Source organism: Anguilla anguilla, chromosome 5 (genome assembly GCF_013347855.1).
Source record: "Anguilla anguilla isolate fAngAng1 chromosome 5, fAngAng1.pri, whole genome shotgun sequence".
NCBI lineage: Eukaryota > Metazoa > Chordata > Actinopteri > Anguilliformes > Anguillidae > Anguilla > Anguilla anguilla.
This window is the reverse complement of record NC_049205.1, coordinates 49,472,274-49,497,543: the sequence shown is the minus strand read 5'-3', so window position 1 is coordinate 49,497,543 and position 25,270 is coordinate 49,472,274. Positions and strand designations below refer to the sequence as shown.

General features: G+C 39.3%; 1 protein-coding gene across 3 annotated transcripts in view; it reads right to left on the bottom strand.

The window, feature by feature from the left end:
- The window catches only part of LOC118227992 (NT-3 growth factor receptor-like), a 177,806-nt gene that overhangs the window by 79,786 nt on the left and 72,750 nt on the right, over window positions 1-25,270 (bottom strand). For 2 of the 3 annotated variants that reach the window (XM_035419147.1, XM_035419149.1), the window contains 8 exons: window positions 23,628-23,696; window positions 11,640-11,794; window positions 11,322-11,464; window positions 11,062-11,200; window positions 5,709-6,014; window positions 5,438-5,449; window positions 3,717-3,772; window positions 2,248-2,350 (listed from right to left, as the gene is read on the bottom strand). In XM_035419147.1, coding sequence (XP_035275038.1) covers window positions 2,248-2,350; window positions 3,717-3,772; window positions 5,438-5,449; window positions 5,709-6,014; window positions 11,062-11,200; window positions 11,322-11,464; window positions 11,640-11,794; window positions 23,628-23,696 — 983 coding nt within the window. The remainder of the gene's footprint in view (window positions 1-2,247; window positions 2,351-3,716; window positions 3,773-5,437; window positions 5,450-5,708; window positions 6,015-11,061; window positions 11,201-11,321; window positions 11,465-11,639; window positions 11,795-23,627; window positions 23,697-25,270) is intronic. The other variant, XM_035419148.1, reaches the window with a different exon arrangement.

Here is a 25,270-nt window from a genome sequence, read left to right as displayed (position 1 = left end):
CCCACTGTTCTGTAGGAGTAAGTTTGGGTTATTTACACTTGGACTGATACGAATAATGGCATTCATTAAAGTGAACCCAGACAGGAATAATAAAATAAAGTCTCATTACTTAATGGCACAGAATTTTAATGCTCATTGCCAAAACGGTAGGACAGAAGGGTCTTTGTTTGAAAACCAACCAAGGATGTGACAAGATCTTTAATTTAGCGATCAAAATCTCGTTCCCGGAAATCACACCTCAGATTGCAAGGAACCCGCTGCGCTTCCTTTCCTAGCTGACTGTCACCTGCCCGTCAGTCTGGCTTCAATGGCGTCAGCTGAGGGCGGTTATGGATTCTGGGAGCAGGACTTGCATCTGACGCTGTTTTGAAACCCTCACACATCCGCCTGCCTGGCGCGGCTACAAGGGGATGCACATCTCAGCACGGTCAGGGGGGGCGTACGCAGAATCCCAATTATAAAATTAATTAAAAGGAAAATAATACATCAGACTGTCCTGCTGCCAAAGTTCAGCATCATATTACATGATCTACTTACTAAGCAGTAACCCTTACATCGAACAGTTCACAGCTGTGCATCATTATGCATCTAAGTTTTTAGATGCATAATTTCAGCAATGTCTACATTTACACACCTTGTTTAGAATACATCAGATTAATATTTACAAATATAAATACCTTACGCTATACCACCTTTCTGCCTCTTAGAGTTGCTATGACTGGATACGAAGCATGAGTTTACCATGAAATTATGGCTGTACATATGCAAACAACCGGAGGGCAAACACGCGGGAATGAGACGTAATTCTTCTCTCACCCGCCCTGTGCTGCTCTTCCACCCTCTTAAGTCTATATGAGATTTAATCTGCCTCTAAATACCTTTGCTGTTGATACTGTGGGGAAGAAAAAATGTAACGTGCGCATGTGTATGTGTGTGTGTGTGTGTGTGTGTGCATGTGCGTGCGCGTTAGGGGATTGGGGGTGTTGGACAAAAGAGTGTCCCTGTGGGAACCAGAGTGAAATGCAGAAAGTCAATGAACATGGCACGGAGCCAAGTCAAACACAGACAGCCAGCACTGTACGCTTTCATTTAGAAGACAACAGACAACACATGAGGCCTCTGGGTATTCTAATGTTGTTAGCATCAGATACAGCACAGTTATTATTATTCCACCGGTGTTTAAAGACAAATCAAATGCCACAGGCTCCCATATGGACTTTAAGGAGAAAAGTGACGCATTAGACATAACTTTTATATGTGACTGACCGTGATGTTTCCTCCGGAGGGGTAATAAGGTTTATGAATGTGACATACATACACAAATGTGCATATCACATTCCAAGTAAGAAAAATTCCAATATCATCCACTTCAGTCTGGCGGTATTCAAACAGCTGTAACCATTTTTTGGATCCAATTAGCAAGACTGGAGGTACCCGGCTGCTGTACGCCCTTCTGGGGGAGATTGGCTTATTTATTTTTAAAAATCTCAATACCAGCCAACATGTAGAAACAAGCCATTTGGTTTCCGATTGAATCAATGTTGCCAATTGATGTGAATGCTGCATCGGAGCACTTCAAAGGTCTAACATTGCCCACCACATATCCCACTGTCCAGGTCCACAGTTGATGCAATAATCCTCCTCATAGCATGTGTAAATCGCAGACAACCTGACAATATCAGCAGCCAGTAAATAAAGATAAGCAGGCCTCGGATGTTTCTAAAAATAAAAGCCTGGACAGCACCAAAGCATATAATATTAATCTCCTGTCCAGGCCCTCTTCAGAATGACTGACATTTATAGAGTCTCCCCGACGATAGGGTAAATATGACCCATAATTACAAAAAATGTGTCCATCTTGTCACCTTTTACAGCCAGCATCACTCAAAATGGCAATGAACCAGCAAACAAAATGCAGTCAATTGGTTTCATAGGGCATACAACAAACAACGCCCTAATAAGCCCATAAATTTCATCCCATAAAGTCCATCTTTAGCTTGCTCATATAGCAATGAGTTTCACTCATTTTCCGTCATTGAACTAATGATTATAAAGTTCCAAACCCAGCTGCCCGCACAAAGCACATATATTACTACACTACTGAAGTATTGAACTGAAATGTGAACTGGTTTTCCCAGAGAATTGTTTATGAGAACATTTGTCATTTTCACTCAGCAGGTGGTATAGTTAACAATGGGCCAGGAAGGAAATCCGAGAAATCCAAGTAGGAACCCGGTATGAACCTACCTTTCATCCCAAACTTGGACCGTCGGCCATATTTGTTGATGAGGACAAACAGAACGACTAGGAGCACACAGGCGAACCCAGCGAGTCCAACGGCGATGGACACCTGGAGGAAGGAGAGTGAAGTTCTCTGATAATCATTGCCAATGTCCCATTAAAACAGGCTAAACACTGCTACAAAGCCTGTCAGTGGCCTGAAGCAATAAATAATAAGTTTTACTTATTTCCTTCACAAAAATAGTTAGTAAAATCAATCACCAGACCTAATCTTAAACTGGTGTGCAATGAAAAGCAGTATTTCCATGTATTCCATGTAAGTTCAAGTTAAAGACACACATTTAAATCCAGGCATCTGGAGAATCCCAGTCAGTTCTCTTTCCACTTATGTAATGTCAAGGCTTTGACAGAGACACAAAAATGGTCTTTGCAGCCATGAATATGACCTTGTTGATTCTTACAGGCACAAAGAGCAATCACTTTAATGGTGACATGAATGAACTACCTACCTTATGTGACACTATTCTTTGCCAAATGGAACAAATATGCCTTTATACTTAACAATGATGTTCAATACTTTAGTTTTTAGACAGTTTGAACCTGCAATATATCCACTGATGTGACACTTGCCTGCAGTGAATTTTATTAGTAATTGCTACACTAGGCAGCCCTATTCCAGACACAGAAAACTGGTGCCATAAATTCTGTGCTGGAAATCTGTAGCTAAAAAATGCTAAGCTTTTTACCAGAAAAGCATTTTTGCTATCAACAACCTCTCAGCAGACTGTTATCAGTTGGATGTGCTGGAAACCCCTCTTTGCTTGCTTATTCGAACTGCAATGTCGAAGCAGATGTGGCAATTGCACAAAATTTCAATTTGTGTATTTCTCATTTTGGACACTGATTTATTTTAAGGAGCTGAGTCACACACCCAGAACAGCCAGATTGAAAAAGCAGAGCCAGGTTGGGGTTTGAGTCACGACAGGATGGAGAAACATCAGGCCTTTGTCACAGCTGAAAAAGACATGACTGTTATCTCAGAAAGCCTGACAAATGTGAGCCTTTATTTTGCTGATGAATGTTCCAATTAAATATAGCCAACCAGTTAAAGCAAACAAAAGCCCTGGATACAATTTTTTTTTTTTAGTAGAGACCTTAGTATAATTAAGACCGCCGAGTAATCACAAAAACACCCTACTCGTGCCAAGCCTTGTTTCTCCATTAAAACCTTAAAATGAGGAAAATAATCTCCATCTAGTCAATTATAGCACAAAGCTGAGAGAAATTACATTTTGAAGGAGCTGTAAAACACAGTGACCATGAGGGAAAATGCAGATAGGAGGTTTGAAGAACAAATTAAAATGTCTCACATTAAACCCTTTCTTTCTTTAAAAAAAACAAGAACAAGCCTTTCACCCATACATCGCCCATTATGTGTAAAAGGCTATTTTGTTCCACCTGAGCTGCACACTCACCCCAAATGTGTCTTCCTCTGGCCTGTGTGTGACATTGATAGGGGGTGTGGGGGTCACTGTGTAGGAAACAGGAGAGTAGAGTGTGTGAACAATTTAAAATATTTACTTAGGCAGATATTCTTAAGAAATGAAACATACACTATAAAGCCATGACAGTACACTTCAACCACATATCACGAAAGCAACATCAACAACCAGAACACAGGCACTGGATATCCAGCAACATAGTGAATGAGAATGGTGCTAAATACATTACATACAAGCACACAACAATAATTGATTTTCACCTGATATTTATCAATAAGAGCAACATACCCATCACGTGCACTTGAGCCTAATGAAAACTTACATCAGTACTATTATAGTGTACTGATACTATGCATACAGTATACTATAGACGCTACAGTAATAAAGAATGACTCACAGGAACAATACTTATGTGACTGGATTGAAGAACTTCTCTATTCTCATGTTAAACTATAATCACAGTTTTCATGTCCAATGCCAAGAGTATACTTTTAGTAATGAGATTCCATTCAGTATGGCAGTATCACTTGAAATTCTTTGGTTCCTCTTAGTTTGAATTAAAGAGTTGCTGCAGTACCCTTGGCAGGACACACTCTCAATCTGAGAGGGTCTGTGACCATAGAAGCGCACAGTCATGTGGTGTCTTGTGAAATTAATTTACATCCAGCTTTTAAAAAATGAAAATGAACAATGAAAGGAGGTTAGAACAAGTACAGAAATCACAGACAGACGCAGACACACCAAAACATATGGGTATTCACATTAACGGACATAAACGCACACACACTAACATACTGTACACACACACACACACGCCCCTGAAGTCATTTCCTTCAGTTTGAGCCAGTGGGAAGAATGCAGTGTGAAGGCTTGCCACTTGAGATCAGAGAATAATTTCAGACCAATTAATTGGCCAGTGGTGGATGAGCTGCCGTGGGCAGGGCTATACAGTGGAGCGAATCCGCTCCGCACAGCCCACCCTTCCTCTCAGTTCAATAATAATTAGAGTCACTCCAACACTTCCACTGAACTTTCAATTTCCTCCTCCAGGAGCTGTTGTGACAGTAACAGTCTTGTCTTTCACTGTCAGACCTCTGTGTTGAATTTGCAGACCTATTTGCTCCTATATTTATTTCATTTTTCATCTTCAGTAAAAGTAATGTTGCCAGGAGAGAGCAGAGCAAAGCCATGTGAGACATTTCCCAAGGGTCTGGCTCCCGCTACACGCCTGCAGGTCCAAAAGCCCAAGCGATCATCTAGCTTCATTTGAGTTCTGACAGTAACAATCTGTCACTCTCTATCCACGTTCTGGCTTTATAATGCATGTAAAATGATAATGAATCTCTCCAGTTGAGAATCCAAGGGGATCCTGACGAAGGTCAAACACACTGCTGCCTCTACACTTAGTTCTAGAGCCAGAACAGATTAAACTGAATGGCAATAGTTTGCCGATTAGAAGAGGACAGTTTGCCAAGCAGTGGCGCTAGAACAATGATAGCGAGCATTGCTCTAGAGTACTATTATGCTAATACAATGGGTTTTTGGAACACGTCAAATTGAATTGTCACTGTTCATCCAAGCTGCACAGCTTTGCTGATTAGATAAAAATTTTAGGTCAGGAAGGCAGTGAAGTTTGTCTTATCAATACGATTCCATTCACTTTCTCAAAAGCATACTAGATAAAGTATACTTACCATAATTGTAATCTGAAAAGAAACACAAGAAAGAGGAAGGTTCAGATCAGAGTTTTTTTTTTAAACTACATGACTATCTTAGATTCAGAAATGAATCCATATGTAAGAATTAAATATAAAAGAGAGTGCCTGTATTAAAGATTGTGTGCGAGGCTATGACTGTGATTACTGTTATATTTCATAATTTTCCAGATGAAGTGATTTCAGTTCAGTGCTTTCAGTTCTTTAAATCTGATTTGTGCCATTACTGAGCTCATTGCTGGGCACTCACCTTCATCGGTAAAAGGTGGGGCCTGCAGGAAGTGCCCATACACCGTCTTGGTGGCCGCGCCAAGGAAGTTGCTAGCCTCCAGGGTGTAGTTGCCATTGTTGTGGTGAGTAGGGTCCTTGAATATCAGGCATCCCTCCAGGTTATCCTGGTAGATATCCATCTCTGTGCGGATGTATTCACTCTGAAGGATCTCCTGGTCTTTGTGGAACCAGCGTAGGGTGGGATGGGGGTAGCCTCGCACTATGAACTCTATACAGGTGTCATGGCGACGCTCGGGCTCCTCCAGCCGAATAATAGTTGGAGAGACTGCAGGGGGGACAACCAGGATCCAACACGTTAATCTTTCGCAAGATGACGAAAATTTTATTATTAGTTCATATATATATATATATATATATATATATATATATATGTCATTAATCCCACTGTGGTCAATTCAAATCATTCAGTTTCATTCTATGCTCGGCCTGATGTTGAAGCCACATTTATCCTGGCTTGGTCGTTTTAACCTTGACCAAATTGTGTCTGTGTGCATGGCCTCCTCTCCCCGCTGGTGCCGGAAGGCCACCGGGTTCTGGGGTGAGCTGACAGATCTTCTCTGAAGGATACAAGCCAAAGGCAGTGCCCTGCTCTTTACTGGGGTACCTATAGTACTGCCGTCGTCTTTTCCCCATCGTTAAACCAATGTATTTAAAACAAACCAGATACAAATACAGCTAACGTACAGTAATGTGATATACGTGTTCCCAAGAAAAATAAAGCATAACAAAAACCAGACAAATAAATCTCTCAATGCCAGACTCTAAATGTATGCATTTTATTATTCTTTCAATAAATTTGTTCGTAGATGCAGGATGTATTAAATTTGTTCATTTACACTTTCCCACATAAGAAATGTTTTCCCATTAGAATTTTAGTGAATCATTATTATAAATATCCTTGCGTCTTCAGACATCCTTCACATTTTTCACATATAATGGGTACAGTACCAAAGAAATATGAGGAAATGTGGGCTGTAGATTAACAGCAGGCACATTTCATTCCTGGCTGGGATTCAATCAATATTTCTCCTTAACTTTGACTTACAGTACATTCTTATGCAAGTTTTACTTTTTCAGTCCAAACACATTTTTTTCAATTATTTTTTTCATTATCACTGCAATTGCCAGCAACTCTTTTGTTTTGTGCAATTGTAAATATAGTACTGCAGATCACTGTATGAGGTGCCTTAACTTGAATAGTGTGAAATGTGAACTCCAATGGAGTTGGCCAGTCATTGAGCAAACGCATGCGTTAGCTAATACAATGTTTGAACAGTCTTTTGTGCATAACAGAGGCACTTCATGGGTGAGGATGTCAAAATGAAAATGCTGGATCATAGCAGTTATTCTCCAGATCTCATAGATGCTGGCACCTCCATTCATGTCTGCTGTGTTGGGCTTGAAGCAGGCCAGATGATAACCCTCCTCTCCCGTAGAGACAGGTCTGCACACAACAGACCGAGCAGATGACGCGCGTTTGAAATCAGCATGCCGCAGCACCCCCCTCCTGCCCTACCCGCTAGCCCACGTCTTCACCAGCCCTGTCATTTACTGAGTCCTCCAGCCAGTCTGTACCGCAGCCCCCCGAGAGAGAGAGAGAGACAGAGAGAGAGAGAGAAAGAGAGAGAGAGGGAGGGGTCGGGAGAGAGAGAGGAGGAGGAAGGAGAGGATGAGAGCGATGGGGGCCGACAAAAAAATAGAAAGACTGTCTACTGGGAGGCGTATAGGGAAAAGGAGGGGGGAGAGAGTAAAAAAGCTGAAAAAGAGCAAGAGATAGTAGAGAGAGATGAAGAGGGAGCGAGGAGAGGATTTTGCAGGAGATTCAAGGGACAAAGTGAGGGGCAGATGCTGCTGTTTGAAAGAGAAAATGAGGTGTAGATGTTAGAAAGATTAAGGGATCAAAATGAAAGAAAGAAATAATGGGGTAAAAAGAGGGAACGGTAAGACAAAAAAGAAGAATGATAGTGAAGTAAAAACGATGATATCAAGGGATAAATGTTTTAGGAAATTTCAAATACCCTGCTTCATAAGGCACAACACCAATAGGCATTATCAGAGGAATTACCCCTAATGTTATTAGTATCATTGCCATTATTATTGTATTATTGTTTCCTCGTATTATTCATTTGTATTGCGAATAGTATTGTCACTTGATAAAAAAACCCATAGAACAGTGCTCAACCAACTCAGATGAAGATGTAAATGATAACAATGATAGCAATTCCCTGTTCACAGTTTGGAAACGCACACTATCTGGGAGGAAGCATGAATCAGACTAGCCACAGAGCCTGTGCTAGTCATCGTCATGACAGTGCACAGCAAAATGTTTTAGCGTTAATTATATTTTTTTCATATATTATTAACATGATAAATAATCTTGAAAATCTACATTCAGTGGCACACATTTTTACATTTGCCAGATAATCAATTGATGTCTGACAACATAAAAACACTACCTAGTGATTTTGAATGAAGATGTTATAAGCTGTAATAATGCCCATGCTATAATACAATATCCATAAAAATAAATTGCTAAATATATTCCATTGCCACCTGTCTGGTACCTCCTGATAAAGATTTTGAGTATGATACCATGGTCCACAAAAACTGCTAAATATAAGCAACACTGAATCGAAACTCATATGGATCAGTCAAATGTAGAAATAGAAACTATGAGCAATACCATTAATCTTTAACCATCAATCTTTAAAGCAAAGCCTAATAAAATGTTAATTTATGCATTGTGTTTTAGCTGCACTATGATCTCAAACAGTATAAATTGTGTGATTTTGTAAAATACCTGTTGCCTGTCTGACAAAAAAATGTGACAATAATCATTTCAAACAACTTTTATGTTTCACTTTATAAGATGCAAGTCAGGAAATGAGGAGGGGGCATTTTTTTACCATTGTTCACACCAGAAAGCCTTGTGTTCCCAATCAGGGTCAGGCAAACATTTAAGCACTGTCAATTCACCAAGGAAATGTGGAGACTGGAGTAAGTGTGAAAAGGTGAGAAAGCAGGGGAGAGGAGAGAAAAGCAGAGTTAAAAGGGAGATAAAGAATGAGTGAGAAAGAGGAAGATATGGCAAGGGAAGATGAAGAGCAGGTGAGAAAAAGAAAATGGAGAAAAAGCATATAGAGAGAGCAAGAGATATAGTGTGAAAGAAAAGAAGAAACAGGGTGAGAGAAAGGTGAAGAGATAAGAGAGAGGTCTAGAGAGAGAAAGGACCCTCCTTCTCCCGTTTCCTGCTGGATTTGCAATTCTCATCGTTGTGTCTCACACAGTCGATACAGACTGGATACAAAGAGAATTATGTTACACCACTGTTGGACAACACCGTTGTCTGTTTAATGTAAATACACCCACAGTAAATGCACTCACATTCCCATGTAATTGAATCCAATTGACAGCAATAATGGAGGCTAATAACTGTGCCTTTGATCAGCAGTGAAATACTAGCTACGGTAACAGCCTGTGCCAAACACACACTAGTTTTTTTTTTTACATTCCTCTTGTGTGACATGTTTTGCAGTTAATTATGTTAATTAAATCTATGATTTTTGAGACTACAGTTTGACTGAAATATTTAATACCATATGAATAACCAGCAGTTCTCTTATAGCTATTACTTCTGATCTCATAGAAGACTGCCCAGACATCATATTAACATTCATGGTAGTAAAGCCATCAAATCGACAGGCCAGCCTTTGATGCTATGAGTAATTTAAAAAACATACATAAATAAATAAATCACTGGCAGGATAAATATCCATCAATATGTAAGACATGATACATTTTTTTTTTTTTTTTTTAAACAGATCAAAGCAGTCAGCATAAAAATGTGGATATATTAAATAAGAGAAATGAACCATTTCAAGAGATGTAATGTTCCCAAATGGAGCATGACTGTGCTACCACTTTTAGATTGCTCTGACTGTATAGGCAGAAGCTGCACTACAAATCCCATACTGCATTGCATACAGTATTATAAAGACTCAGTACTAGTGCTAGTGCTAGAGAGCAGAAGCGCACTGTCACAGCTGAGAAACCATCACTACACCAGGGGGTCACCAGCAGACAGTCCACTGTGGTTTACCAATGCCACGCTTGTGATACACAAAGCACACAGTTAACCACAATGAGATAACTTTCGAACAGCATGTAATCACTCCCTCATTTTACTGTCACTTAGTCCGACTGATCACAGCAGCTGTTACCAGCATTTTATGGTGTTTCCAGAGAACTAAAGTGGCTGTCAGAATGAGCTGTAATTATGTGGAAGGCCGGGATGCCAATGAATGACTGGTGGTGAATAAACGGATTTGCGGCACTGGCAGGGTGAATAATCGTGATGAACTTGTTGGGTCCCGCTGTCCAGTTCTCAACCTTGCAGCCCCCAGCCCCCCCAGCCCCCCCCCCAACAAAAAGCAATCTACACCATCAGCCCACACAGCCTCAACTCCTTTTGAAAGACTTTGTGTCTGTCCCAGAGAACACCACACACTATCTGCATGTACAAATAACCAACACAATGGCCAGTCATTCTCCAGTGATTGATTTAGGATTAAAGGTGAAAACGGACTATAATTTGGATAGAGCTCAGGCTACAATTTCTTGCCTGAGCTATGGATTACACTGTGCTGTGAAGTCTGTGAACATGTGCAGTCCTATGGGATGTCAATAGTGAGATGAGGATGCTTTTGATAACAGTGGAATTCTCATACTGACTCTTCTTAACTCGCTTATTTATAGAAGGTGTACAATTTCACACAAGCTCAAAGGTGTTTTTCCCGTTAATTGGATGATTCCATTAGCTAAAAAAACCCCTTGAAGTGCACTTCTTTCGAAAGGACATGTAATTTCAAATGTCATGTCTTAATATAGCCTTGGTGTTAGACTTTGTGCCATTGCTAATTAAATGTAATGTACAATCAGCTTTATTTATAAATACATCCTATTATGGGTAATAAAATGTAGCCCTCCATCAATCTAGCTGTAATACATTTTTACCTTTTAACACTTTTAACTAATCAATGCTAGTACAACACGGCACAACATTGTGAATTCAATGATATGGCCATGGGTTCAAGACCAGCATTAGGATGTTCAAGACTACCAAAGTTGAATGCTAAATGACAAGCTTAAGACAGGCTGAACAGCTTGTTCTCTCAAATATTCTTGTTTTTGTGTTTCTGAGAGGGACAAAATTGTGGGTGTAATAAATAAAATGTAAAACCTTACGTACATTCGTCAATTTTAACACCAAAGCTCATTTCATCTGAAAAGTTCCACCATTTTGTGATACCTACACTGTACAGCCAGTTGAATGGAGGCATTGGTCATCCCCACCACATTCTCCGCTATGCAGGTTAGCAGGAAACCATTGTCATCACGGCTCACATTGACCAGGGTCAGATTTACAGAGTGGACAGAAGGACCATTGTACTGCTGGAGAGGAAAACAGAGAAATGCAGTATTACTTTCAGAGTGAGGCATCACAACCAAACTAAAAGAACTTCATCTGGCTACCATTGTACATTCATATTGCATTCCTGTGCTATTAACTCACCTGGTGTGTGTTGATGGAGTGAAGGTCATTGACCATCCAGTCCACATCAGGATAGGGCATCCCCGAACCATTGCAAGTGAGTGTGACATTGTCACCTTCATTTACTGTCAGGTTACTGTGAGTCACACTGATTTCTGGCAAGTCTAAATGTAAATGAAGACAAGCGCAGGCATGAATTCTGTGATTTGCATGCAAGTTATGGCCATAAACGGACTGATTTATAAATTCAATTAAATACATTTCCAAAGTCACAAGCCAACCCCCCAGACATCGCAGACCCTTTAAAAGCTAAAAATGATGAAAACCGAGTGTTCCTACCACAGAAGGAGTTGTTCATTTCCTGCAATGGGATCCTTGCAATCCCATTATAGCAGTAAAGCTGCTGATTGTGGAGTCCAGCCTCTCCTCTCTGCTGCCACAGTTGAATCCAGCGGACATCGCAGCTACAGTTAAACAACACGTCATCCAGCCTCCTGTAAGGGGGGAATAAATCAGCAATAAAAAAGAAAAACAAATGCATTACAGACAAGTCTGAAGTGGTGAAAGGGCCACTTAATCATCTGCACCAGGCCCAACCATGAGAGAGTGGATTTGCTGGTCATATTAGAGTTTTGCAAGAAATGGAAGAATGCTTCAGAGTCAGAGCCATTTGTATCAGAACACCACATTTCATAGCCAACATGCTCCTTGTGTTTTATTTGTCCAACAGTACTCTGTCTTGCAGTAACAAACAAAAAAACAAGTTGTCCACCCTGTGGTGGTAGGTAAAGGACCTGTCCTGTTGGAAAAGCCAGCATAGCTGGCTACTAGCATCACCAACATAATTCATGCTGGGTAAACCAGCAAGACCAGCATATGTTGCATTTTGGACACTGGTATTCTGGTCTCCAGCATGGGATGGTGGTATGGCAATAGCAGCCAGACCAGATCAAACAAGTTTCACGTGATGTTTCTTAATGTGGGACTAGTTAAAAGACATCAGGTTTCCATGGCAATGTACTTTATTAAAAATAAATAATATTAAAATAAACAATATTAACAGAACAGAACTCATTAGTTCTTGGTCATCCAGCTCAACTAGCAAGACCATGCTGGTCAACCAGCTTAACAAATTTAACAAAGCCAGATTAGTTGACCATCTTAACCAGCAAGACCATGCTAGTTTACTAGCTTCACCAACAAGTCAATAATGGTTGACCAGCCTTCCCAGCACGGTTTTGCTGGTCAACCAGCATGGCCATGTTGGTCCACCAGCTAAGGCAGCATAGGACCAGCATTACATTACATTACAGGCATTTGGCAGACGCTCTTATCCATTAACCAGCATAAACCAGCTTGGACTAGCATGGAATGTACGCTGGGGTAAATCAACAGTCTATAAAGCAGCACCCTTCTAAATTTACTCAGAGTACCACATGAAGAAGTGTTAAAAAACTCAGATAGAAAGTACAAAGAAAGGACAGAGAACAGGGTGGCACTGTCCAAGGCTAATAAAGGTGTGGAGGACTATGAAAAAGCTCACCTAAAACATCTCTTGAACCTACATCAGTCAACCTGTGGTAGCAACATTTATTGAATTGTCTTTCTAAAAAAAGGTAGCACACACCACTTTTGGGCAGGTTCTGCAGAGGGGTTTGTCTGCAGAAGGATTCCTAACCAGGTAGGGTAGAAATTGCCAAGTGATAGTGACTGAAATTGTTTTGTAGTAACACAAAAGAGAGAAAGCCACATGATGACAACAGATATTTAGAAACAGACCCTATGTTTTTTCAGTCGAATGCAACCTAGAGGAAAATTTTTCTTCCCGTTCCGAGAGGCGTGCTATGCTGGATTGATGGTAGCATGCCGTTGGGTTTGGGAAGAAGGTCAGGCGACACACTCACCCACAGGACTCAAACAGTATGAAAACAGACACATTTAACAATCCTTTGAAGGTTCCTCGGAAAGCAACTTTTAACATAGACACATACCGAGGTCAGCAAAGGAAAACGGATCTTTCACGAAAACCCTGGACTAAATCCACAGCCACATTTATGTGCCCTATTTTCCTAGTAAAGCAGAACCTCTTTTTTATGGATCAAGAAAACATGCGTAGATGAATATGAACAAAAAATAATGTAATTTTAAGCAGTCTGATCATTTCAGAACATCAAATGATGATGCCTTATACATACCATAATAACCCCATACAATATAGCTAGTCAGAAGCGATTCACGGATTTACCTTTACAATCACTTTAAATGATTTTTCATCATGGTATATAAAAGGTTAAAAAGTGTGATGGCAATGCCATTGTATAATCACACAAGACTGGGAAACAATCCCTGGCTATACCCTTTTGATGATAACCACCACTGTGAGCTGACACACACCTCAAGCACTACTTCTCCAGAGATGGTGTCCTGGTTGCTGAGCCACTGGTGGTTCCATGATATAGCCCAATGCATAATACTAACATTCAAAAATGACAAATTAAGAAAATTAACAAAAATCAGGAAATTAGAACTGCCTGTGAATAGATGAATAGGCAGGACAATCTAATGTAGAATGAAAATTTTCCAGCTATAGCACTTTTTTCCTTGTGAGAAATAACGAACATACTTTAAGACTAAAGTATAAAACACTTTGAAGTCTTCAATCGAAAAAGACATTAAAGCGAACCAACAGATTCATATGAGTCTATCCTATCCAGGCAGCAGGTTCAGTCAAAGCACTTGATAAAGATTGTAAGTTTATGTTGATCTGATGGCACAATATATGGCACGATTAAATTTCTCACAGGACAGTTTCATATTTTAATTGCCAAGTATTTATTGACAGTCAAGTGAAAGGGCAGAATTAGTGATCCCAGTCACCTGACTGACAGATTCCTATTCTATCTTATTCTGTGTCTCTCCTATTTTCTGGGTGTTTTTCGCACTACAATAGACTTTGTTCCATATCCAACCAACTCAAAAAAATGTCTAAATCAATTAACAAAATCAATCTAGGACATTTTGTTAGTGAATGTGATTATTATAATTTTATTTATTTATCTATTTTCCGGGAAAACCAATGCAGGAAATATACCCCTTTAAGCACCTTAGTGAAGGTTGCATAAACTTGCTTTTAAAAAAAGTGTCCTAGTTATATGAACCCAAACTTGATGCACTGTCATAATTTCTTTGAAATAAATCTTGTTCTTTAGAAAATTCCCCTTAAATGAAGCTAGAACCCCATTGAACTGAAAATTACATTAGAAAGCTTTTTGTATGTTCATTATTAGCAACACTATGAATGTGTTTAGAGTCTGGGGGTCACTGAAGGTACTTTTGGGGGTCCACGGCCAGACTTATACAATGTACAATGATATACAATGACTATATATATTTAGGGACTTTTTTCTAAATATAAAACCTTTTTTTTAATATAACACTTTTAAAATTATGATGGGGTCCCCTGGAGCAGAAGAGGTTTAAAACCCCTGATTTAGAGAGGTGAAACCAGTGACTGTTTTACATTACAATGAGTGGTGTGTTTATGACCTCCTGAAGACTGCAAAAGCAGTGAAACTTACCACAGACAGCACAGTGCAGAAGGGCATAGTCTGAAATGTCCCGTGGTTATTTACTCATTCATTTGGCAAGAGGAAGATAACCTCTCTCAATTACAAGATGCGGTTAAAGATACCAGCAACAAAACATGCATATAAAATAGGGGATGGACCACACTCAAACCGCAGATAGAAAGTGGTAAAAGGGTACTATCTACTGACTCTGTTCCCAGAGAAATACGACAAATGCTCTGCATTTCGAAGGCATTTCATACCAGTTCTGAAATCACAGTGCTGCCTCACCCCTTATGACTGTAAAAATACATGTTGATACTCTGCTCAAGGCCACAATAGCCTGGGTCATACTAAGCATATGCATTTTTAGGTTTTGATGAGTCTTGATCAAAGCCTGTGGACACCCCCCTCCCCCCCTTAATTACAAACACAGACATGAATACAGACGTAGACAAATGGCACCATTTCTTATTCAGCACAGTTGTAAAAAGCATTATGTTTAAATGGTTCAAAACACAATATTTAAATGTTGCAAAATGTTGGAATGTATGGACAAACAATTCAAAATAATTAAAACTAACATGATTTAGAATTCAGAGAAAGCATAAAAGATTATATATGAATAATAGAAATGTAATTTGGACAAGGTTATATCGAAGGTTCTGGTTATTCTAGAATGGAAATATGAATAAAACACAAGGAGGAATATTCAGCTGTGCTCCAGGAAAGAAATGGCAGTTTCTTTCCAGGATTGAACATTTTCTGTTTGCTTCACATTGCGTTAATAATACTGTGACTAATACATCTAATCATCCTTTGAAAAGGTGGAAGAGTCAAGTTCAAACTGTGAAAATCAAACTGTAATATCTGTATAGCTCAGAATGAAAAAATTCAGAAACTAAGGCTCATGTTCAAGCAACATTTGTCCTTAAATCTGATTCCAAGGAAGTGCAAGTGGTACACTTTTTTCTTCATAAACTCAGTTTGCAGTTGTTTTTAGTGATTACCATGAACTTGCCAACTTGCTGAATTTGTCTGTGGAAAACCCATTCTTGCTTCAAAGTCAAAGACAAATGTTGATTGATTCCTGTTCTAAGAGCAGAACCTTACTACTGTATTTCCATTAATTAAACTCATGCCCAAGTTTTGTAAGGTTGTATTGGCATGTGAGTACAATGACATTAATAGTTCCCATTTGTGTGGTTGGTTTGTTTATCCATATTTACAGTAATAGTTTTGTCAATTAGAATAATTGAGTATAGCATTCTGTTATATTAAAAATTGTGTTTTGAATCTGCATAATACACATTTTCATTTCAAAGGCTCCAATACACCTCCAATTATTAAATGGAACTGAGGCCAGCTTATAAAGTATACGAGCACATTGATGGCAGTCTGCTTGTGGACAGCATTGTGCACACATCCCGTTAGCACGATAGCTTCTTTTGCAAAAACAGAGCAGAAAATTCCTTCTGTGATATGCTATTGTTATCCCACGCCAGTATAAAGGTGCTTTTTGTTTCAGCATTCTTTAATTACAGCAGATCATCTAATTAACAAGCAGCTCCATCCAGCTGTGTGGATTCATGCAAAAGCCTCTGCAACCATCAGCCTCTGAGTTCAACCTGATTATGCAGAGCATAATTTAATTTTCCAAGTTTTTTTATCATCTGTATCACACATGGATTTTATGACAATCATCTAAACAACATGTAAAACTCAGCCATGTAAAACACTGCCTTTTTAAGACATGGTATTTACTGGATTCTAGTTGCTTTTCACATGAACAAACCAGGTTGGCATTAGCCACAGGTAATGGTGTCTTCATTGATCCTAGTCTAAATGACACATGTCAATATAGATCCCACGGAGAAGAAACACAAGAAGTGCACTAATGGTGCATCCAAAATTTACATAGGACTCAACGGAGGTTAATGATAAAATGTCAACTTGCAGGTGGCCAGCCTGTGCTGAATAGATGCACACTAATGTCCAAGCATAGTAGATAAAAGGAGAGTAGCAAGGTGAACATAACTGAATTTTTAAAGAAGTGAATACATTTTGAAACTGTGTTAACTGTAACCTTACTCTGCAAAATTCTCAAGTCTGTCTCTCAAGTTGTGTTTGCAAAACCTTAGTTTTTATACTAACACACAGAAGAACAACTTGTATTTGGTGAAACAAAATATTATCTGTTTATTGAAATATGCTGCTTGGCATAAGATGTGTGTGTGGGCAGCACTCCAAACACACGGACAATGAATAAGCAATCAATGGCTATAGCTGAGCCATTGATTGACAAGCTGAGTGGAAGCAGCTAGAGTCATCGATTATTTGATCCGTTTGAAGTGCAGCATGTGTATTCAGTGTCATGCCAAGTATTTTGATACAAAAACAGTATTCTTGTTTCACCTGCTACAGGTTGCTCATTTTTGCATATGGTTTTTGGGGCAACCTACACCTCCATCTTTCCTCTCTTCTTTCTACCCAATCGTAAATGCTGTAAGACTCTTTTTAAACTCCACTATCAATTCAGAGGGTACCGCTGGACAAGTGCTCTCTTCAAAAGCACATGATGATAACACAGGTTCTTTTCACATCGTGGTTAACTTGTCAAGCTTTCAAAGACGAGTCAGAGGAAGACACTTCATGTGAAGCTCAAAAGGGAAACGACAAGCACTCAGTAAACCAGTAAGGGTCAGAGGTGCACAATGATGCTGTTTATGTGCCAATAATGTGACGCTTTTCAGGGCTGCCAGCCAATCAGCACTGGCACAGTCCAGATCAAGAGGATGAGCTATTCAGCAGGTCCTTACCCCACCATTGTGACGATACTTTGCTTAAGAAATAACATAATCAAATCACCTAGTGATTGGTGGGAAACAAGAAAACAAAAAAAGTAGTGACAGTCTTTTCTCATGATATTATGCTGCACGCATTGGAACAACACAACTAGACGGCATTTAATAAAAGAAACACCCAAACAAGAACTTCAAGAGCAAGAGGTAAGTAGGTTTACTCCAATTTTGCATGTTGAATCAGCTACAACCCACTGTGTCAATCACTCAGTGAAAGGTAATTAGCATTGACTGTAACATTTGATTTCCTCTTACATATCTTGCTACAGTTAGAAAAGAAAACAGTATTTAATTGTGAGCAGCTGGTTTGTTTTTGTTTGAATCATTGATTAAATCAAATTTGTCCTCAGGGACTTGGGATTCCAAGTCAATTACATGTAAGTCCAGCAACTTAAAATAATATAGCATTACATTCCATGCAACATTTTGTGATCAATCTGTCCAAAACTACCTCATGGACATAAAATACCCAGAATAATTTTAGCAGTAAAGTTAGCAGGCTGACCCAGCCTTCAGAACTGATTTCTAAGAAGAATTAGAGCCTGACAATGAAGAGCATCTCTTGTGTACGTTTAATTGAATTTGAGTGTCTTCAACAAAAAGGAGAAACCCCCCAGTGCATGGAAACATTCACACACAAAATCTGGCAAAGCAGCAGGAAAATTAATTCCCTTTTAAAATTTTGCTCATTTCCATCTCGCTTACAGCTTGTATTGCTGGCCTAAATCTTCCTTGTGTTCTCTTCAATATACTTCCACTGTTACATAGAGAGAAAATGGATTCCCCATTGCTCTGCCTTGTTTCTTTACCATTCTAGTTACGCGTGTGTCTTTTATGCACTGGCAGTTTTACTGGCCTTCATCACTGGGGGGTTCAGAGAGGAGACACAGGTTAATTACAATACTGGTGGATGTGCCAGTCATAGTACCAGAAGGGGGTCAGGAGGAAGTATCAGAAACGCCATATTGTGTCCTGCAGTATTACAGTCCTCTCACTAGTCTGACACCAGATTCCATAGTCCAACCAGATACTATACTCAGCTCTGTCTTCGTTACATTTCATTTTTAGGCTGACAGACTCTGCACTTACAAAAAAGATGTCGGTGGAGTGTGTGTGAAAGTGCTTTTGTGTAGTTATAGTAAATAGACTTTGTTCATATCTTCCATGCAATGTGTACCAAATCCCACTCTAAGCTCAAGAGCCAGAGCAAGAGACAAAATTTCTAATATTTGCTATATATTACTCATATTTGGCAAGTAATGCAAATATCATTCTTTAAATGAGATAGAAAACAACATAAATGTATCTGTCTTTATATTTGTATTTATTTTAGGGATTTTCATTTAGTATAGGTTGTTCTGCATATTGCAGATGGGTTTGCTGTCTAACAATTATCTTACAAACAAGAGTTCACCAAAGGGGTTCATTTGAATGGGACAAAACGAATGTTCTGTTTTCTTGGAAATACAATCATGAGGAAATCCATGAATCCGCACACTTTATGCTTTTCCTTTGAAAGGTAAGTGCTCTTAGGGGGAAAGACAGAGATCCATGGTCTATATCTACAATATGAGTCATTCATCAGAACACAACACCTGCTACATCTTAGAATGGAGCAGAGGCCATATATGTAGTTGCCCTGCAACAAAAATCTGTATTTACCGTATGATCACAAGGTTACAAAACATTCGTAAAAATGTATTTTTGTGGACGAGTCAGTGCGACAAGACAGCAGGTTCTCTCAGGATAGATCCACACAGCTAGCTCAGTAAAAAGATTTATTCCAAAGGATTGATTCATCATGAGCGACACCGCTTTGCAGCCAACAGACACTCACTAAAGAATCTCCAAGACCACCATTTGCCGCACAATGCTTTATGGTTTTTCACCATAATTCATAATAAATCTGCCGTTTTCTTTAGAGAAGAAAATTCCCATCTTATGTTCTTTTATGAGGTCATGTGACGTGCAGCCAGTCATCCTGTCAGTCCCCATGTACCTGCAGTGCAAATATAGTGAACTTCCGTACACAAAGCACTGCAATTATAATTACTTGATTCACCTCCGTCAGGGATACATGACTGCAAATATTGCGCACACAAATGATTGTGGGGCTTGAAAGTCTCCTTTAGTATATTGCCAAGGACAAACAGGAAGAACTGCGACAGGGTGGATTACAGGCAGCTGTTTGATCAGGCAGGCATTAGAAAGTCTTAAATGCAGTCAGTCCAAAACCATTGCTGGTAGCGACACAAGCAAAAATGCAGTATATTTCACTCATAATGGTATGGAACTGAACTATTTTTTAAAAAATTATTATTATAAATTGACTTTGCATTTTTAGGTTTTCTTAATTTTTTTTCGGTAAAATCTGGTTACTTTAAAAAGGTGAAGATAGCCTTCACAAACCAAACATTTCCCAGTACACATTCACTGGGAGGCAGTCAAATAAACACTCAAAAAATCATTTGAAAACCTTGCTTATGCAGTCTTGTTGATTCCAGTGAACAGCTAATTGGATTAATTCAAAGCACAGACATAAGGATTACACATAGAACATCTATGCACCTGAGTTCCCCCCATTCCTCTAGCTCCTCAAAAATGCTAATTATAATTATATAAATGCTGGATTTTCAGGTTGTTAATCTTTTTTGTTAAAAAAAAATCTCTGACCACTCCCCACCCCCCTCTATCTCTCTCCCTCTCCCTCTCCCTCTGTCTCTCTCTCTCTCTATTTCTCTCTCTCTCATATTCATGCCCCCAGGGCTGGCTTTCCCCCTGCCTGCCCGAGACTTCAACATACTCTCTCTTTCTCCCTCCTGTCTGTGTCTCAGCTCAGTAAAGCGACTAATTTCCAATGCCGTGCTCCGCGAGAGAGACTATTTAAGGAGACAGAGATTGGCAGGTCTCTGTGACAGGACTTTTGATAAGGTAGCAGGTTCCATGAGCACTGACTTGACCATACAGGTCATTCCCCAGCCTGTGATTACAGCTATATGTCTAGGGAGCATTGAAGCAGACATAAACCTTTCTGCCTTGCGCAGTTTTTTCTCTTTTTTTAATTATGAACAACTGTCAGTGATTATGAAATGAGGCTCTTTTTTTTGCAGTGCTTTGTTTACTGTTATCATTTTCCACCAACAGAAATATGAAAGCCAACCATGCATATAAAGTCTCTCACCGGAGTGGCTGGGATTCAAGGGCATTAATATGTGAATCATAAATAATGTGCATTGCGGTCTGTGTATCTGACCACAACATATCCCACTTCTGGAATTTATATTTATTATGCTAGGATTTTTCACACTGGTTCTAAAAAATGTATAACATTTGACATATTTTTATATAACACTTCCCCCTCCTTCTCCCAAATGTGGAATGTACAATTGTGCCACTCATGGCTCCACTGTGGCTCCAACACCACAACACAAACCTGCACCTCTGGAGCAGGAAAAATACTGGAGTAGTGCCACAGCACAATAAGAGGAGAGATGTCTTTCACTGACTACAATTGGTAATTTGGGGAAGCTCGGTGTGTAAGGCGTCATTACAAGCTGCATTGTCTGAATATAGCCACAGCAGCATTGTAACCAGGATAGCAATGTTCATGAGCAAATGATCTCTGGATTTAATCAGACAGGATCCATAAAGGTGTATTGAGCTGAGAATCATTTTCACAATGAAGGAGCACAAACTATAAAACAGAATGACTTTGTTCCAAAAACCCTTGAATCTTAGTCAAAATTAAAAAGCAGTATCTGTTTCACCAAATTTGATATTTCCTGATCCTAGTGGATCCATGACATTGCTGCTGCATAGACCATTACATTGACAATTGCATGTTAAATGTAATTTAACATGAAAATGTTTTTAAATTTGTCGAAATGTAGCTCACATGTTGGTATTGAAACACTTTTGAAGAACATGTAAAAAACTATTAAATTAAATTAATATTAATAGGAGCAGTATCAGAAATTATATACAGTACAGTATCTATATGTAAATACTATTTCATGACTGAACTCCAAGCAAGTTCTCTTGTGAAATATAACTTTAGATATTTTGAATTTTGCTCTCAAAAGCTAACCTCCAGGCCTCTGATTTGCAGTGCATTGACAGCAACATATTTAAAATCTGCTGTTGAGTCTTAGATGGATAATTTTTTATTATCTGTCAGCAACTAGTGGCTGACAAATGATGCTGACATGTTCTTGCCGTGCTAATTAATTATGGTTTTCGCATGTGCTGGGTATTCAAAAACTGAAGACTAAAACTCCATCAATACCAAAACGGGTGAAACTATCAGCAATTTACAACCTGTCCAAACACAGTACTTTGCTGGAGAGAGAAAAGTCTAGAATCCAAGCAAGTTTGTGATTGACTGGATATACACAGACTGGATAAAGTAGCTCTAGTGATTTCTTGAAAAAAAATTAAATAATTATTCAGAAACATTGCAGCTTATGTATTTTTTTTGGCCAGTACACAATTTCTAAATTTATTTCTGAAATCATGGACTAAATAAAGGGCTTGCACTTTACTTTTTGACTTAACTTTTGGTACATTAAGGTCTAATAGCCTATTTTAATGGGACATTTCTACTGAGCAATGCATGTGTCTCTGTTGCCTGCCATGGAATCCATTTCCAGTACCGCTTTGCACACTTAAATGCACTGAAGCACACAGGAGGCTTGGGGATGTGAACTGCTGCACCTCACTAAGACTGGCCTACTTTACATCCATAGCTTGCATGCGAAGATATGCTTCTTGCTCTATAATGTCTTGAATAAAGAATACACTACATACATAATAAACGGTATTTGCAGACTCATATCGCATCAAACGGGGCTCCTTATTGAAATGGCCGCTCAGGTTGAACAAAAGAGTTTCACACAACCAACCAAGTTGTTGCTAAAATGATCAAGCAGAAGAAGCTGAGAGTGAAACTTGCACAGGGTACCAGTGTAACAGTGTTCAGACAGGCCAGGAATTTGATTTAAACAGCTTTTTTCTAATAATAAAAAAAATTGTAAAAAATAATCTGGCAAATGAAATTCTCTTGTGAACATGAAAAATCAAAGCACCACTAAATTCTGGAAATTCCACCGCTAAATATTACTGTGTTTTTTGTATAGGAATTACTATTGAACAACAAAAATGAATAAGGTAGAGTATATCTGCTCTCTCATTCTCTTTTCTCTTCTGCTGAGAGCGGGACAACCCTGTAAGGAAGACAGGCCCTCTCAAAGGAGCTGCCCTGCTTCTCTAGCTTAAAATAACACATTAAAGAGGGTTGCTTTTAGAAATACTCCCTCCAATTTTTTTTCTTCCCCCAACATAATCACAAAGCATTGCACAGGCAGCTGGCACTTTGAAATGGACTCTTAAAGCCATGTATCAGGAAAGGTCAGGTCACATGGAATAGTGCCACAAACCTACAGTAATTATTACTGTGCTAAATTTTGCCCTGGTATAACATCTTCAGGACGTACATTAAGTCATACAGTGAAAAGATCTGCTTCATAAACACATCGATTGCTCGTGTATTCAAGGCAAACAAGCAATCAAGGTCAGTTTTGCCTCTTAGAGGACCATTTCCTTTTATTTGCACGTCTTAATTAACTCTTGCAAAACGACTCAGATTGCTGTGTCATCCCACAGCAATAACATTTAATCTCAGGAAAGCTTTTCATTTGACTCAATAAACAGCTTTGCATAACAGAAATTAAACAGAATCAAATTTGAAGGAAACTGTTTTCCGTCAACAGACAGAATGTGGATTTTTTTTCAGACTGTTATAAAAGGGAACGCTGAATATCAGTGATTTTGTGAATCGCTGAGGTGAGTCAATTGCCAAAATGAAATGTGTTGAAAAGTTAAACTGAATTGCGCAAACTTACAGTTCCCAGAGCTGCAGTTTCTGGAAAGGCCGCCACGACAGTTTCGTCAGAGGGTTTTTGGATAAATTTCTGTTGGAGAGAGAAAGCAAAACAGAGGGAGTGAGTGAGCGAAGAGTAAAGAGCAAATCAAAGCACAAGGGGAAGAAAGAGGGGATGATGGAGAAAAACAGGGAAAAGGAGTAAACAAATTAGTCCCAGACTGTGGGTGACAAGCAGGCCAAGAAAACGAAATCAGAAAAACACTACCTCGTACAAAATATAGGGAATAAGTGCAGCCAGAGAAGCCACAGAGCTCAGCCAATTCAATAAGGAAAACTCAGTCATTTTCAAGAGAACAAATTCAATAGAGATACCGAAAGCCTTAGGACTTAAAAGCCACAAAATTCAATACAAAGACAGAGACTGAGACATAGATAAGGTATTTAACTGACACACTGCTTAGAGAAGTCAAATTCTTTGATGGAACCATTACTGTTAAAACAGATGCTAATTTCATTCAGTCATTTCCAAAAGCTGGAACCCTTCTGTGAAAATCAGCAATATGTATTTTGGTCAAATAGATAATTTTTTTCTGATTGAAGGCAAATTAAATTAGGTTCAAAATGACATTTGAATACCATGTTGATACCCGATGATGGGGTGAATTACAGGAAGTGATAATTGCGGCAGCCCTGGTGAATGAAGAGAAAATCCTGAATACGCCGCACTAAAGAGTCTACATGAATAAATATGGTCATATGGAAATGAGTAGAATCAAACGGCACATAAAAACGCCATTCAAGATCTGATCCAGACCCTGGCAGCTGTCGTCGCACAGTGCTGGTATTATCTTATCCATCTATCTGCATGCATATGCATACATACAGAAAGAGACACAACAGTGTAATGCTGGCTTTATTATTGTACATCCCACATCAGCCTGGACAGACTGCTCCCGGACAGGGCTGAACAGACTGAAACTCAACTGAAACCGTAGTATACTAGTGGACTGAGCGTTGTACCCCTAACGTGTGACATGACACACGGGTTCAACAAGTTTTGGCAATGTTAGCGGAATAAAGTGCAAAGAACACATCCTCAGAAACATAGCTTGTCACTTCGCTCCATACCTGCAGAATCCTGCACCACCTTTTCACAGCTGGCTAAGACTATAATGCTCAGGAGCATCGAGTGATGCCATATAAATGTGTGTGTGTGTGTCTATATATATATATATATATATATATATATATATATATATATAATTTAAGTCCACATATGCAATGAACCTTCAGGGTTTTGCATACAGTAAGCATGGTGTAACCACATACCCAGTCTTTATATATGTAATGAACCGTGCTGACACAAGGCCATGCTGAGGTATTGTTACTTTATTGTTGCTGTTGCTCTAATGCAAGATGGTTAGCCTTGTCCATGACCCCATAGTGAACATTTAAAAGGACATTACTGCACAGAATGCGGAGGCTGCGGAGGTGCTGTTTGAACTAATCGGCCAGCTCCTCATCTGGCTCCTCGGGTACTCTTACAGCAAACACTGTTCCCCTGATCAAGCTGGTTTCCATGGCAACAGCAGGCTGAGGATCCTCAAGCCTTCCCTGTTTCCTGTTATGCAGGGGTGGCGATGGGAGGGGGGCATGGGGAAA